General features: G+C 47.9%; 2 protein-coding genes across 2 annotated transcripts in view; both read right to left on the reverse strand.

The window, feature by feature from the left end:
* Nucleotides 1–13,541, reverse strand: part of LOC119127193 — a 665,522-nt gene that overhangs the window by 515,951 nt on the left and 136,030 nt on the right. The window lies entirely within an intron of this gene.
* On the reverse strand, nucleotides 826–6,935 carry prdm8b (PR domain containing 8b). The gene is made up of 4 exons (XM_037259012.1): nucleotides 6,700–6,935; nucleotides 4,900–5,143; nucleotides 3,803–4,034; nucleotides 826–3,494 (listed from the first exon to the last, which is right to left on the reverse strand). Exons 2-4 carry the CDS (start codon nucleotides 5,131–5,133, stop codon nucleotides 2,248–2,250), a joined length of 1,713 nt encoding a protein of 570 aa, XP_037114907.1. The 5' UTR covers nucleotides 5,134–5,143; nucleotides 6,700–6,935; the 3' UTR covers nucleotides 826–2,247.

The following is a 13,541-nucleotide window of genomic DNA, read 5'->3' on the forward strand; positions in this document are numbered from 1 at the left end:
TTTAATAATGTCATAAAGAAATTCTCAGTGTTCATATTGTATGACAAATGACGGCATGTGATAAAAGCACCCATCTGCTTTTATATATGTTATCGATATTTTAATTGTTCATGATATTTTCAATGCAAATTTCATTTCATTTTAAATGTTCATGATATTTTCAATGCAGATTTCATTCTAAATTTAAGGTTTGGTTATGATCGTATTTACTATTCGTTATGATACTTATGTTCGTATTTTGGATGTGTTTAATTTCACAAATGAGAACAAACCTCGCGATAACTGTTCTCACACTGCATTGAATAGTTTTTCAATAGCTTTGTGTGTCGAATTAAAATTATGATGCCATATTTTTAATAGACACACCCAGTAATTGGCTGATGATGTATAATTTGTGACTATAAGAATACTTTTAAAAATGTATTTTAATTCCTTACCTTTAAATGTCTCTTTAATACATACAAAACAGTCAATGACTTGCTTTCTGTAGATTTATGATTATACGTCACCGTAACACATGTATTTTAATTGCTTTTTTGGTGTACAAAATGCATATCTCCAAATGCTTGAAAGCTGTATCATTACTTCTAATTGTACATAATGAACAATTAAAATCCCATGCAACTTTTTAAATTAGTCTTGTCGGCGTGCTGTATAATTAGCTGTAATTATGCAGGCAACAACATTTGACTGATTTTGGTCATTATGAATTTGATGGTTGACAATAGAAGTGAAAAAGAAGGAAAGCGCCTTACTATTCCTTTGCATGAAAAACATGAAAGGAAATCTGGCTATATATTCACGAAAACTACGACAGAAGAGCAGTTTGAAAATAAAGCTTTTTCTTTTATTGTCATTGCATTCGACATGATTCGATCAATTGTCATACGTAGTAAATTTTCCCGACAAACGGAAAAGAAAGAACACCCCACCCTCACACACACGCGCGCACACACACACACACACGGGCACACACACGGACACAAAATATGATTATTATTATTATTAATATCATGATCACACTTTGTGTTTCAAACAGAACCATTTGTATTTACACACGGCCTGCATGTGGCGTGGGTACGAGTTGCCGCCGTCGTGCACGCACTCACTCGCGCGCATCGTGTCTCGATTCGTGTAAGATAGAAAATACAACTCACTGTACATTTACACATATGTCCGGCTTCTCTTATTAGTCGTGTAAGTGCTTCATAAATAGATTCATTTCAAACGTGACATTTTTTTGTACACAAAACAAAACCTTCCAAAAAGGAGTGCAAAGGGGGAGGGGAGGGGGTCAGCCAGGGGCGCATCTGGAGGGGTGCTGAAGTCAGCGATGTTGGCTCGAAGGCAGTGCTTCTCAAGTGGATGGACCCCAACCCCGATTTGCAGCAGACCTCCAAAAACAGACACGCTCAGCCAATTTCACATAACCAAGTCTGTTTGGCTAACGACCCGGGCAAAACTTAGCTCCTCCCTGAGAGCTAACCAATTGTCCCAAAGAATTTCTTTTAGCAACATGAAATTTGGTAGACGCGCATCATGAGGAGTCTCGCCAAAAGTTCCAACAAGCTGTCACTGACAAAACACGGGAAGTCTGCCATTTTTTGTCAAAGGGGCCATTTTAGGCTATTTCTGTTTTGGTTAGCAACATGAAATTTGCTGGACATGATTAGTCGCACCGAAGTCTCAAGAAGCCGGGACCACCAAAACGCGGGAAGTCTGCCGTTTGACTTCCACCGAGAGACTGTTCAGAAATTCCCGCCCTGAAGACACTTTGGTTTTGCCGTGTGGTCCAATGGTTGCAAACGAGTCGCTGAGCAAGGTGGCTGAACGTGGCGGCACCACCGAATGCTGCCACCGTATGAGCTAGCAAAGCACAGTCGGTGAGGTTTTTGTCTCGCATGCTAAGGTTGACTCATTTCCATGCCGCGGTAGACGATGCGCCCGCTACTTGCGCGTGGACCCATTTGCAATCTTTGCGCTCTTTCTGAAACCACCCAAGATGGAAGTAAAATCCCGTCTCAGTAGAAAGAAATGTTGCATGGTATTTGGTCCGAGGAAGCGGTAGAGGTATCTTGGCTGAGAGATAGCCTCAGGTAGTTTTGCCGGGGTCCTTAGTCAAAGGAGTTAGAAAAAAGAAAATTAGGGTGCTTGTGTTGGAAATCAAATTGGAGCAGAAGTCATTTTTCTGTCTTTGAAGATTTGAGTTGCGGCTCCCCGGCGTCGGATCCCGGGCGGGCCCTCGAGTCAGTTGTGCGAGGTCATGTGACGCGACAGGTGGTGGCGCTCTCGGAAGGACTCGTTGCAGATGGGACACTTGAGCTTCTCCTCCCGCCGGCGCTTGACCAGGGGCTCCATGGCGTACTCCTTCTTGTGGTGCGAGCGCATGTGGTACACCAGGTCCGAAGTCATGCGGAAGGAGGCATTGCACTTGGCGCACCAGTTCTGTGCCGGCAGGCAGAGCGACGTGAAGGAGGGCGGCAGGAGCGTGAGCGCCGAGGGCATCTGTAGCTGGACGCCGCCCGAGTTCTTGGGCCAGAATGTGGTGGCGGCGGCGTACACAAAGGGGCTCTGCTTGGCCACCCCGCCCGGCACCGGGCAGCTGGCGCCCAGCTCGGCGCCCTGCAGCTTGGCGGCCAGGTGGTCGGCCTGGTAGAGGCGACTGGACGAGATGGTGTCGCCCACCGCCGGGTGGCAGTCCAGCAGCTTGGGCGGCATCACCAGCGGGGAGATCTGAGCGTAGGTGGACCGGGCCGGTTGGCTGAAGGCGCTCTTGCGCTCACCGGCGCCCGCCTGGCTCACTGAGGTGAAGGCGCTGGCCACGGGCGGGGTTTGGGGCGGCTGCGTCTCCGACAGAACCTGCCGGATGTTCAGGTGCTTGTCCGAGGGGCCGCTGCCCCCGCTGGCGGGACGGTCTTTGTTCTCGGAGTTGGCGGCCGACAAGCCTTTTCCGCCGCCGTGGTTCTTGAGAGTCTGAACTGACTTCTTGACTTCAGTGAAGGCGCTGCGCTTGGTCTCCGAGGAAGCGGACGTGGAAAGCGTGCGGTGGTTCTCCTCCAAGCCGTACACGCCTCGGTAGTTCTGCGCCGATGTGGCCAACTCCTCTTTGGACTTGGGCTGTGGCAGGCTGGCACGCCGGCACTCCCGGTCATCGGCGGCGGAGAACTTTCTCTTCCCTGAGCTCTCGCTGCACACCTCCGCCTCCCTGTCACTCAGCGGGCTGCCGGTCCGGTTGTTCTCCATGTCCCGAGCCAGGTTGTGGAAGTCCGTGGATGGTTTGCTGCCATCGCCCTCGGAGCGCCCGTGCTTGGGGCTGCTTCTGGTGGGCGTGGTCACGTCAGCGGGCCGGTCCGGGCTGCGCTCCCTGCCGGGCTCCTCGTCCGCTCCCGTCAGGCTCTGCAGTCTTTTGGTGCAGCGGAAGCGCAGGTGCGCCAAAAACGGGAACTCAAACTGGAACCTTTGGCTGCAGTCGGGACACGAGTGTTGAGATGAACCTTTTTGGAGAAAGAGAGACACAATCGTTGGTTTCCGATCAGACCACAGACTTCCGCAGATCCAAAATGAAAGCTGCCTTGTGTTGCGGCAATCTCCCAAATGTCCCGTGGCAACACCTGAAACATCAGCCACTCTGAGAAGTTCTAGACTTTGGATTTGTCGACCGCATAGCACAGCTCGAACTCTGACCGTATTTTGGAGGGGGCTCTAAAGCCCTTTTCACTCCACTACCGCAAAAGGAAGCGCGCAGACCACTAAGAGCAGAAAGCCTGGCACTGTTTGCGTTTTGGGCGGCTCCGAACGGCACCTTTGCTCTTGGGGGCCACCCTGGCGGCGGAGAGCAGCAGCAGTTCCACCAGGTCCTTCCCGTACCACACCAGCAGCTCCTCGTCCTTCTCGATGCGCCTGAGCGAGCGGTAGAAGAGCTGGCCATTCTTCACGTAGGCCTCCAAGTTCTGCTCGTCCTTGTCGCGGGCTGACTGCACCAGGCGGAGCCACATCAGGCCCTCCGATGTGCTGTTGGCCGCCGACGTGTCCACCTGACAAAGGCGTCTCGTTAGCGGCGTTCACCTCGACCTTTGGCAAATTGACCTTTCAGCTTCCATGTTTTGGGGTTTTTGAAAAATCATTTTTTAGTGGAATAGGGGCTGTGCACAGATGTGGGCGATTCGAAGGGACTATTTTTTTTACAGTTGGTGCTTTGATATGCCCCCTTCCCAGTCTATAGTTAGGATGTAACTCTATTGTGATATGGTTGGCAAAATATCGCAGTAACGTCGCAGACGTTAAGACTTTACTGTTTCTAAAACTCATGATGAAACTCATGAGTTGTATTTGATTTTTTTTTTTTCAAAATATTGCAAACATAGCGCAAGTTACTCTGCAATTTTCATTTTCTTTCATATCACCATGTCATGATAGCAGCATTGGCAAAATATCCAAATGTCATGACATGAGTTTTTTTTTTTTAATATCCCGATGGGCCTTTTTAAATTATTTTCCGGGGAAATGATTTCTCACTGTATCACAATAGCACTGGTAGAATATTGTCATTTTCTTTTTTTTTTCTTTTCTGCCATCGTTTAGTTTTTAATTATTTCTTTTCTTTTTTTTCTTTTCCACCTTCATGTCATCGCTGCGTTGCAATAGCTTCCCTGGCAAAATATACGGTTTCGTTCTGTTATGAAAATATGACAATAGATGGGCCGTTGATCCCGATGATCACGTGTCACATCACAGGTCACAATATCATTGTTGGCAAAATAGCCAACCATGACAAAAACATCTTGCGTGTTACCTTTTGATTCTCAACCCTGGAATCTTTTTGGAAGGAACTACTAAATTAGACTACAATCACATGTTGTGGCGGTATGTACACGAAACGATCGCTGCCAAGTTTTTTACCCGGAAGATGTAAGGCGCTGTGCGCTTGTCGGTGGCTTTGAGCGCGATGAAGGCGATGCTGTCGTACATGGACGTGTGGCTGAGTACGCACGGCCCGAAGATGGCGCTCTCGGGCACATCGCAGGTGGTGTACACGCTGGTGAAGATGTCCGTGAGACACTGCTGCACTGCCTTGGCGTCGCCGTCCCACAGCTGCTGCGCCTTCTGCTGCGAGCTCGACTCCTCCATGGCCATGGCCGCCCACCTGCAAGCAACGCAGCCGCTCGGTCACTTTATTGCGCTAGAGACGCGCACAAATCAAATGCTCCTTCCGCGAAAGACAAACAAAGCATTTTTACACAGAAGGAACTAGAAACTGCTCGCCATAATTAATCCGCTTCTTAAAAACAATGATAATATTCACGAAGGACACCCTTAGACACCCAAAGACCCCCCCCCCCCTTTTTTTTTTTTTTACAGTATGAAGCAAAAATAAAACGTCGCTGTTGTTTCAACTGTGTTTTTTACAAGCATTGACATGAATTTAAAACAATATGACTATATTGTTTAGTGTCTTTTGAACCAACAACTCAGGCTGAAAACAGCATGTGAAGCATCAGTTAAAAAGTCCTTTCAAAATATTAGAGATACTTTACATTTGATAAGCGTGTTTGTATTTTTTATTTTTTTTTGCCTTACAATAGCTGTAATTTGCATTGGGGGGCCCACCCATGCGCGCCCAGTATACGCATGCCGTGCAATATTCGGCAGTACAAAACAAACTCAGATTGCATAATGGCGTGAAATTTTAAACAAATTGCTGCGAACGGCATCCTGAGCGCAGTGAACGAAACATTTTTCAAATCACAAGATTCATGATCTTTTTCCACGTATTTAGGCTAATATCTAGTTCGGGTTCCGTGCGATGTTACAAAGCCCGCTCGGGGTTTTAATTCTTTTATAATGGTCAAAATAATACCGTTTAATCCTCATCCCGGTATAAAGTCATCCATTCTCTTCTTTTTTTAATCCTCTTTTCCTCGCTTCTTACACCAGCCTCATTTGCATAATCTGCCACTTCCCATGCACCCGACATCGGAGAGAGTAATTAAAGCAGCACGAGCGCTTCATTATGATGATGATGATGATGAATTTCTTTTTCTCCCTCCCCGAGCGCAAACCCCCGCGCGGAGTCCCACATGGCGCACGCGTAAAATGTCCCCATAACAACCAAAAGAGATTTTCACATTTCAAGGCAAACCAAAATGATGCATTTTAATTTGTTTGTTTTTTCGAATGAAATGAAATTCATTTGGATCGCGTGAGCGGCACAGAAATGAGGCGCTTTTGTGTGAAATTACATTTACAATTTGCAGTTTGGTGAGGATTTCCCGTTTGATTCGTCAGATTTCAAATGCGACGCATTCGCAAGTCAACTGCTGTCATTTTTCAAATGCAAATGTCACACCTCGGCCAGTAAAAAAGGTAAAAATATCAGGAAAAATATTTTCAATTTAAAATAGCTAATAACTTTGCACGGAACCTTTTTGCTTTTCTTATCATTTAATTTTACCAAAGCTTCCCTTGTGCAGCGCAGCCTTGCTCGGCTTCTTCGCGGTTTTGGCTTACTCGGTCCTCGGGACGCACAACCAGTCTTTTAAACCCCGAGTCAACACGAGAATCCCCTCTTTTATAATAATAATAATAATAATAATAATAATAATAATAATAATTGTATATAATGATAATACTTATTATTATATATAATAATATATAATAATAATTATTATTATTATCAAAAATGTCGTTTTCAGCCCCTACCTCTTGCGCAGATTCGGAACCAAATAATCCACAAGCAGGAGCCTCAAGAGGCGACGGCAAAAAAGAAGAAATGCAAAAGCCAGCAAAAAGGTTGCCTTGGCTTCCTCAGTGTGTCAGAAGCAGGACGCGTCCGGCTCCTCCGGGTGGTGCGCGCGCGGAGGACGTGTTCGGATGCTGTGAACGACTCGCGGGGCGTCGCGCGCGTTTTGTTGGCCGCACATCATTTCCCCAATGAGGCGTGTCACTCCGCGTCTCCTCCTTTTAACTCTTGACTGGCCGATTGCCGCTTGACAACTCTTATTATGGGACCCCCACCCCCTCCACCATACGTGCCACCCAGCCATCAACCTTCCTCCCACCCCTCATTATTATCGTAATTCTCATCAAAAGCCTTGATGCTTACTCACCCACTTTGGGGAAATCCAATTTTAAGTCTGATTTCACCCGGGAAATGTCTTATCGCTCCTATTTGTTTTCAAATCGACTATCATAATGAGTACAGAGTCAAATAGAAAATTTATCAAGGTATAACAACCTTCTCCTCCCCATCCGGTTCCACCTCTTTGCACCGGTGCCGCCCGCCAACGGAACCTGGCTCAGGTGTTTCAATCGTCAGTCGGCATCGGACACAAACTCTGCACTATGTAATTGCAATTACACGCACGCAGCATGTCTTTAGTAACATCTGTCATGGCAGTGACATGTTCATAACGTCAAACGGCCGAGTTAAGTTTTGCTATGCATGCGAAGCTTCTCCGGCTGCGGATGCATTTCGGTCCAGCCCGTGAGCAGCGGCCCATCCTGGCTCAGCAAGTTCCCGCAGGAGAGGAGAGGTGGTGAACTGTTGATTTATTTTCATACATGATTACTAAGAGAGAGGAAATTGACATTTCATCACGCTCAATTTCCCTCAAGTCACAACAAGCTCAAGTTTCCACGCCCACCATGCAGCCGGCTTCACGGAGGTGCCTCGCACCCCAAGTCCAGGGCCAGCCAGGTCTTGTGCTCCACTACCTTCGTTCCCGACATTGAGAAGACCTCAAATGATCCTTTATTGCGCTCACATTGGCCCCCGGTCGACCCGTTTTGCGAGCAGAAGCCGACTCGGTGGCTCCTGAGACGGCCTCGCTCAGCTCTGCATGTCGGCGGTGATGGCACTGGACAGCATAGCGTATATTTATTTCCATATATCAGAGTAAATATTGAGCCAAATTGAGCGTTTATGACCTCTATGACACACATCGATGCTCTAATTGCCAAACAACCTTCTCCTCCTTCCTTCCCCACGTTCCACCTCCGTGCACCGGCCCCGCCCGCCAACTGCAGCCGACTCCGGAGGCTCCCGACTCGGCCTTGCTCAGCTTCGTAACTCGCTGGAATGTGCTGGAGGCGGGTGTCCGCTTTCCGGCAATACCCCAAGGCGCACTCAGGGGGCGCCAGTGTATAATGCTCACGGTTGGATGAGGCAAATCCGTTTTTTTTTTAAATCCTCATTTTTTTTACCTTGATGTCAAGTGCATGATTCATAAGCACTTTTAAAGGCAGGAATATGATGACAAATTGATGATGGTATTAAAGTGTAATCACACACTTTTTTAGCTCAATAATTTCCACTCAAGATCCACTTGAGGCGACTAATGATACAATTTGAAGATGTCTCGTCCTTTTAGGTGTTTGCCCTTGTGCTCCATCATAAATCCATCAGATCAATGGTGCCGCCGCGTAAACAAATAAGACCTTCATCTTTTGGGATGATTCTAAATAAATCAAAATGGCCAAACAAACAGAATCTTCCCGAAAGCGGCTCGTGTGGTTTTAATTATGTTAAAAAAAAAAGAAAAAAGAAAAAAAACTCTGCAGCCCGGTCATGGTTGTCATACTATTAAAAAAGATCCATGCGTACGTATCCAGATTCTGTCAAGATGTTATATTACATTGATGATGAAAAAGTAAAAAAAATATTTTTCACTCCAAATAATGGGAAACTTGATTATCTTCACACTGGCCTTTGGAATTGTTTCAGATCGAAAATGGAATTGGCCTGCACAGCGTCGACGTCATAAAATGGGCCTTCAGCAATCTTACTAGTATTCAATATGTAATGCAATCATGTGAAATACAACACACACACACGCACACATGGACACACACACACACACACACACACACACACACACACACACGCAAGTCATTCACATATACCCCCCCATGTGGAGGCCTTGCACAATCAATTAGACAAGTCCTAATAGAATACTAATAGAATACATACTTGTACAATTATGAATCAATGAACGAAGGAGCTAATGTCAACGATGGTTTCGTTTGTTTCACGTACAAATAGAACTATCCCGTCCAAAATGACTGGCAGTCGTTCTGCATCGTGGGGCAAATTATGAAAATACCACAGAGGAGAGAGGGGAGGGGGTGAAAAATAGATGAATTAATAATGAGTCACCCCTCCATCCTCCGTTTAAACCGACAATTTATCCAAAAGGGGGAACGTGGCCAAGAAATATTGTGTAGGGCACATATGGCACTTCAACTGCCATATGTGCCACTTTTCACAAAAATTGGCAATGACGTCCGCGATGGTCAGCGGCAACTGCCAAAATCACAAACGGGCCCAGCACGGTGGGGGAGGGGAAGGGGGGGCAACGTTTGAGGAGTGAGGAAGCCTGGCAAGGAGGGTTCATCTCACCACGGAAGAAGATGATAGCAAGGGAGGGGGGTGGCTCATGGAAGATGGTCACTAACCTATTTAAGATAACACAAATAGCACGCACGCACACATCCATCCGTCCATCATCCCTCCCGCTCTGTCCATCCATCCGTCCCACATTTCCCAGTCCCACTGCCAGTGTGGCTGAGAGGTGCACTGAGGTGATGTGGCAACACTTAATGTCTCCAACTCTCTGCGGCCTCAGGGCGTCCTCCATCAAACATACACACGCATGTCTGCCTACGTCCACCTGGCCCATCTCTACCGGTGGGCCAATTCGCTCCAACTGCGTTTCCAACTTTCTTCTTCACTGTCTTTGTACGGACGGGGTCATGGCAAGTAACAGAGTACAAATACTTGAGTAGTGCGACTGTCAAATAAGTCATGACGTGGCCCACTGCAGTTCTACGGCCTGCTTTTATTTTGAAAGTCTTACTTTTGACAGGATCACGTCTCCCGAGCAGACCGGGAAATGTTCACCGCCTCGCTGCTCCGAATCTGTTTCTTTCTTTAATCCGATTTCAAATTGTTCCTCGCAGGGCCAGGGCGCTGCCCCTCGATGACATTGGCATTTTTGCATTCGCAGATTGGTTGGCCCGAGCAAACCTGCATTCGACATGTCAAGCACATCCACACATGTGATGAGTGAGATGTATTTGTTATTTGATCTCGACTAATTGCGAATGATACGTTGTCAACGTTTTGCTTGCATTTTTTTGCTTTGTGTTGCAATTGCGAGAGCGGCAACACAAAGAGATGGCTTCATTTGCGAAGGCTCGGCTACCGAACAAACGCCTGGCCCACCGAACGTGAAAGACGAAAATAGAAAATGACGCTATCATCGAAGCTGCACGCTCTACTGTTGGCTTTGCGCGGCGGCCGTGGCGCTTTGCGTCGCCTGACTCATTTTCATGACAAAGCTCCTTCCCACGTGTCCGGCGGGGCCCGCCCGGCACGCTGGGCCAGGTTGTTGATGTTGGCCCGCGGCGCTGCGTGACATGTGACGGGCCAGCTGGGCCTTCGAGAGGGGCCGGCGGCTTTATGCCCCACCGCTGCTAGCTAGTCCACCGCTGCTAGCTAGCCCACCTCTGCAAGCTAACCCACCGCTGCTAACTAGCCCACCGCCTCCTTCCAGCGCCAAAACAACAAATCAAAGCACGCTAGCTGCTGGCTGTGTGTGCGTCTGTGTGTGTGTGTGTGCGCGCACGTGTGTGTGTGGTAGGCGCTCAAAGCAAACAGTGGGACACAGCTGTTAAGTGGGGGCATGCAAGGTGTGTGTGTGTGTGTGTGTGTGTTGTGATGCATCACTGTGAATATTCTGCATGTGTCCTCTCCCAGCCTCCCTGTGTGGGGGAGGGCTCGTCCTTCCAGAAGCATCACGGCCAGTTTGATCAGAAAGAGATGAGGGGGGAAAAAAAAACGTGACAATGAGTACAAAAAATAAGAATTAAAAGTAAATGAAAGGCAAAAATCATGAGGGGAGGCCACAGAAGTTTGGGTAGAAAGTGCTGTTAAGCTTTTGCAATCGACTGCTCGGGAGTTGTTTTGACACAATTGCGGAGTCCACTGAGGCCCACGATAGTCTTGAGTTGTCAGCACGCACACACGCGCGCAGTGATTGGGAGCGCATTTAACAATCTAACAGTTGATGTGCTGATGTGTTTTAGCTGCCCCTTGCGCTCCAAACATGTTTGATCAAAAGTCTCAACAAAATGATTACGGGTGATGCTCGAGAGATGAGGGTGTGTTGGCGGTCATTGATTATCGAGAGCGATTATCCTGCGGTGTGTTCGAACGTGATCATCTTGTGGTTTGCCGTGGCGTGTCAAAACGGATGATCAGCTCGATTATCTGCGTGAGGTGTGTTGATCCATTATCTTGTGGTGGTGAGGGGTGGCTGTTCAAATTGATTATCGTGAGAGGAAACATTCGCCGCAGGTGGTGTTTGACAAAAAGACACAAAGCTGATTGCTCCTTGTTGGAATCAAGCAAGCTTTGGATGATGAGATTCATATTTGAAGCAGATGAACGACAATTGAGAAGACGATCATCGAGAGCCATCGCATTGCGCAACAGTGCAATCGTTTTTGACGTGAACCTTTTTACAGAAGTGAGTAAAAGGTTTTTTTTTCAGCTATTTTCATAATTGTGAAACCATTTTGGGCTTTGTTGAAATATGTCGCAACGTATCCAGATTTTTCATTCGGAGCCATTTTAACTTGTTAAAGAATGCTATTGTAGCAAGTACAATAAAATAGCCTTTTTTTTGTGAGGGACATCTTGAACTGGTTTTGTGTTTGTTCGGGAAACTGTGAGGAGCCTGCTACATTTTGCCGTTCTGTTTCCTGTTTTCCAGCATACGGCTGACGGGACTGGAAAGCGAGTCACTCCGGAGGGGTTTGGGGGTTTCCTTTAATGGCGGAGCGGGGGTTAGGTGGTGTGTGTGTGTGTGGGGGGGGACACTCACCAGTCACCAGGGATCCTTTAACTTCTGACCTGGCCGACATGGATAGCGCCGTCTGATGATAATCGCTGTCAATTCCTGCCCTATTTTCTTCTTTGTGGGGGCTTCCTGGGTGAACCCCCCACCTCCCCCTCGAGTCTTAACGAACCCGCAATAGCCCCGCGGCACTCGGGCCCCTCTGGGGGTCGGGCCTTCCGTGCCCGGGATGGCGGCGGGGCGGGCGACCTCATTCCGGGACAGATTTCAAAGCAGATTTAGCTCACATGCCGCCGTCCCGCCTCCTGTCGAGCCCGCCCGCTATCCCTTTTGTCCCACTGTATGAGGCGCAGAGCGGCCGAGGATGCGTTGGCGACAAGGACGGCAAACTCCGGGACCTGCTCTCACTTTTAATTGCCCGCATATTCTCAGAAGTGTGTAAGTGACTAAGTTTGGCAGCATTCTGGCCATGTGATACTGTTAGTATGCCATTTTCCTTTCCAGTGGTCCTGTCAACAAATTAAAAAGAAATTCAGCCCTTGAAGCCAGTTTACAGTTTTGATTGATTGTTTTGATACAGCCGTTGACTCGAAATGGACATTTTCAAAAGAGTGAACACAGAGGGTTAAAATACATGCATGCCACAATGGTCAAAATGACCCATTTTGTTTTTTTTCCCCAAACATACGTTAAATTCTGAAATATGTTACTTTTGGTCTTCACAAATCACAAAATTGGAATTATTCATCAAGTTTAGGAAAAAGCAGCCCCCAAAGCTAAGTTTGTTGAGCATGATGAAATTTGCGAAACATGACCGAGGCCACATTTGCGAGTTTCAAGAAGAAATGGTCGCAGACCAAAGAAGTCAGTCACTTTGCTTTGTGCATTTCCAGCAAACACTTTGAAAAGCACCACAAAATGGACTCAGAGTTTGTTGGCCGAGGATGTTTTCAAACTTGCAAACGGAGCCCATCAACAGCTTCTCACTTTGAAAACTTCCCGTTCGCCATCATGAAAGAAGGATGCGGGTGGCTCTGCGGAATGCTAAAGTCGAAGGCCGTCGCCTGCCTCCTAGCTAGCGCCCTCCCGTCCGACTTTTCTCGCTCAACTTTTAATGCGATTACGCGGCGCCGAGTCCGAGGCGGCCGTTTCCCCAAAAGCCAACATAAGAGCTTGGGATGGATGCTTGCTGCGCTCTCGCCCCTCCGTGAACGCCTCCCCCCTCCCCACCACCACCACCACCTCGGCCGGTCCCGCTCTGGTCTCCAAAGTCTCGCTAACGTCACATTAAGGGTCTGCGACAGTGCTGATGGGTGGGCCCGTGTGAGGGATTAATGGCCGCACTTAACGGTACCAGCACGTCCGGTCCAATCTCAGCAATATTTTGCTGGACGTTGAGCCGCCGCAGCGCACACTCAAGTCGTGTTAGCTCAACGACAAATGCCACGACCGGGGCTAGGGGGCGGGGCGGGGCGCGTGCTGCGGCAGTCTTCGCTACTTCCTAAAGTCCTCGGCTGCAACTTCCTCAGGCGCTTTTTTTTTTATCACTTTAGACTGAATGAAGCAGCATGTGGCTTGTTGCCCGAGGTCAATTTCAAGCGCCGTTGCAGTTAGGTTAGTTCTCATCAGGCAACTTCATGTTGTCGTAGAGGCAAAAGTATACATTTGAGAGTTTGATGATTT

The sequence above is a fragment of the Syngnathus acus genome, chromosome 9 (genome assembly GCF_901709675.1).
Source record: "Syngnathus acus chromosome 9, fSynAcu1.2, whole genome shotgun sequence".
NCBI lineage: Eukaryota > Metazoa > Chordata > Actinopteri > Syngnathiformes > Syngnathidae > Syngnathus > Syngnathus acus.

Coding starts and splice junctions, on each gene's coding strand:
- prdm8b (XM_037259012.1), bottom strand. CDS start 5,133: ATGGCCATGGAGGAGTCGAGCTCGCAGCAGAAGGCGCAGCAGCTGTGG. Junction 4,035..4,899: donor CAGCGCCTTACATCTTCCGG/GTAAAAAACTTG, acceptor CGCCTTTGTCAG/GTGGACACGTCGGCGGCCAA. Junction 3,495..3,802: donor GGTGGCCCCCAAGAGCAAAG/GTGCCGTTCGGA, acceptor TTCTCCAAAAAG/GTTCATCTCAACACTCGTGT.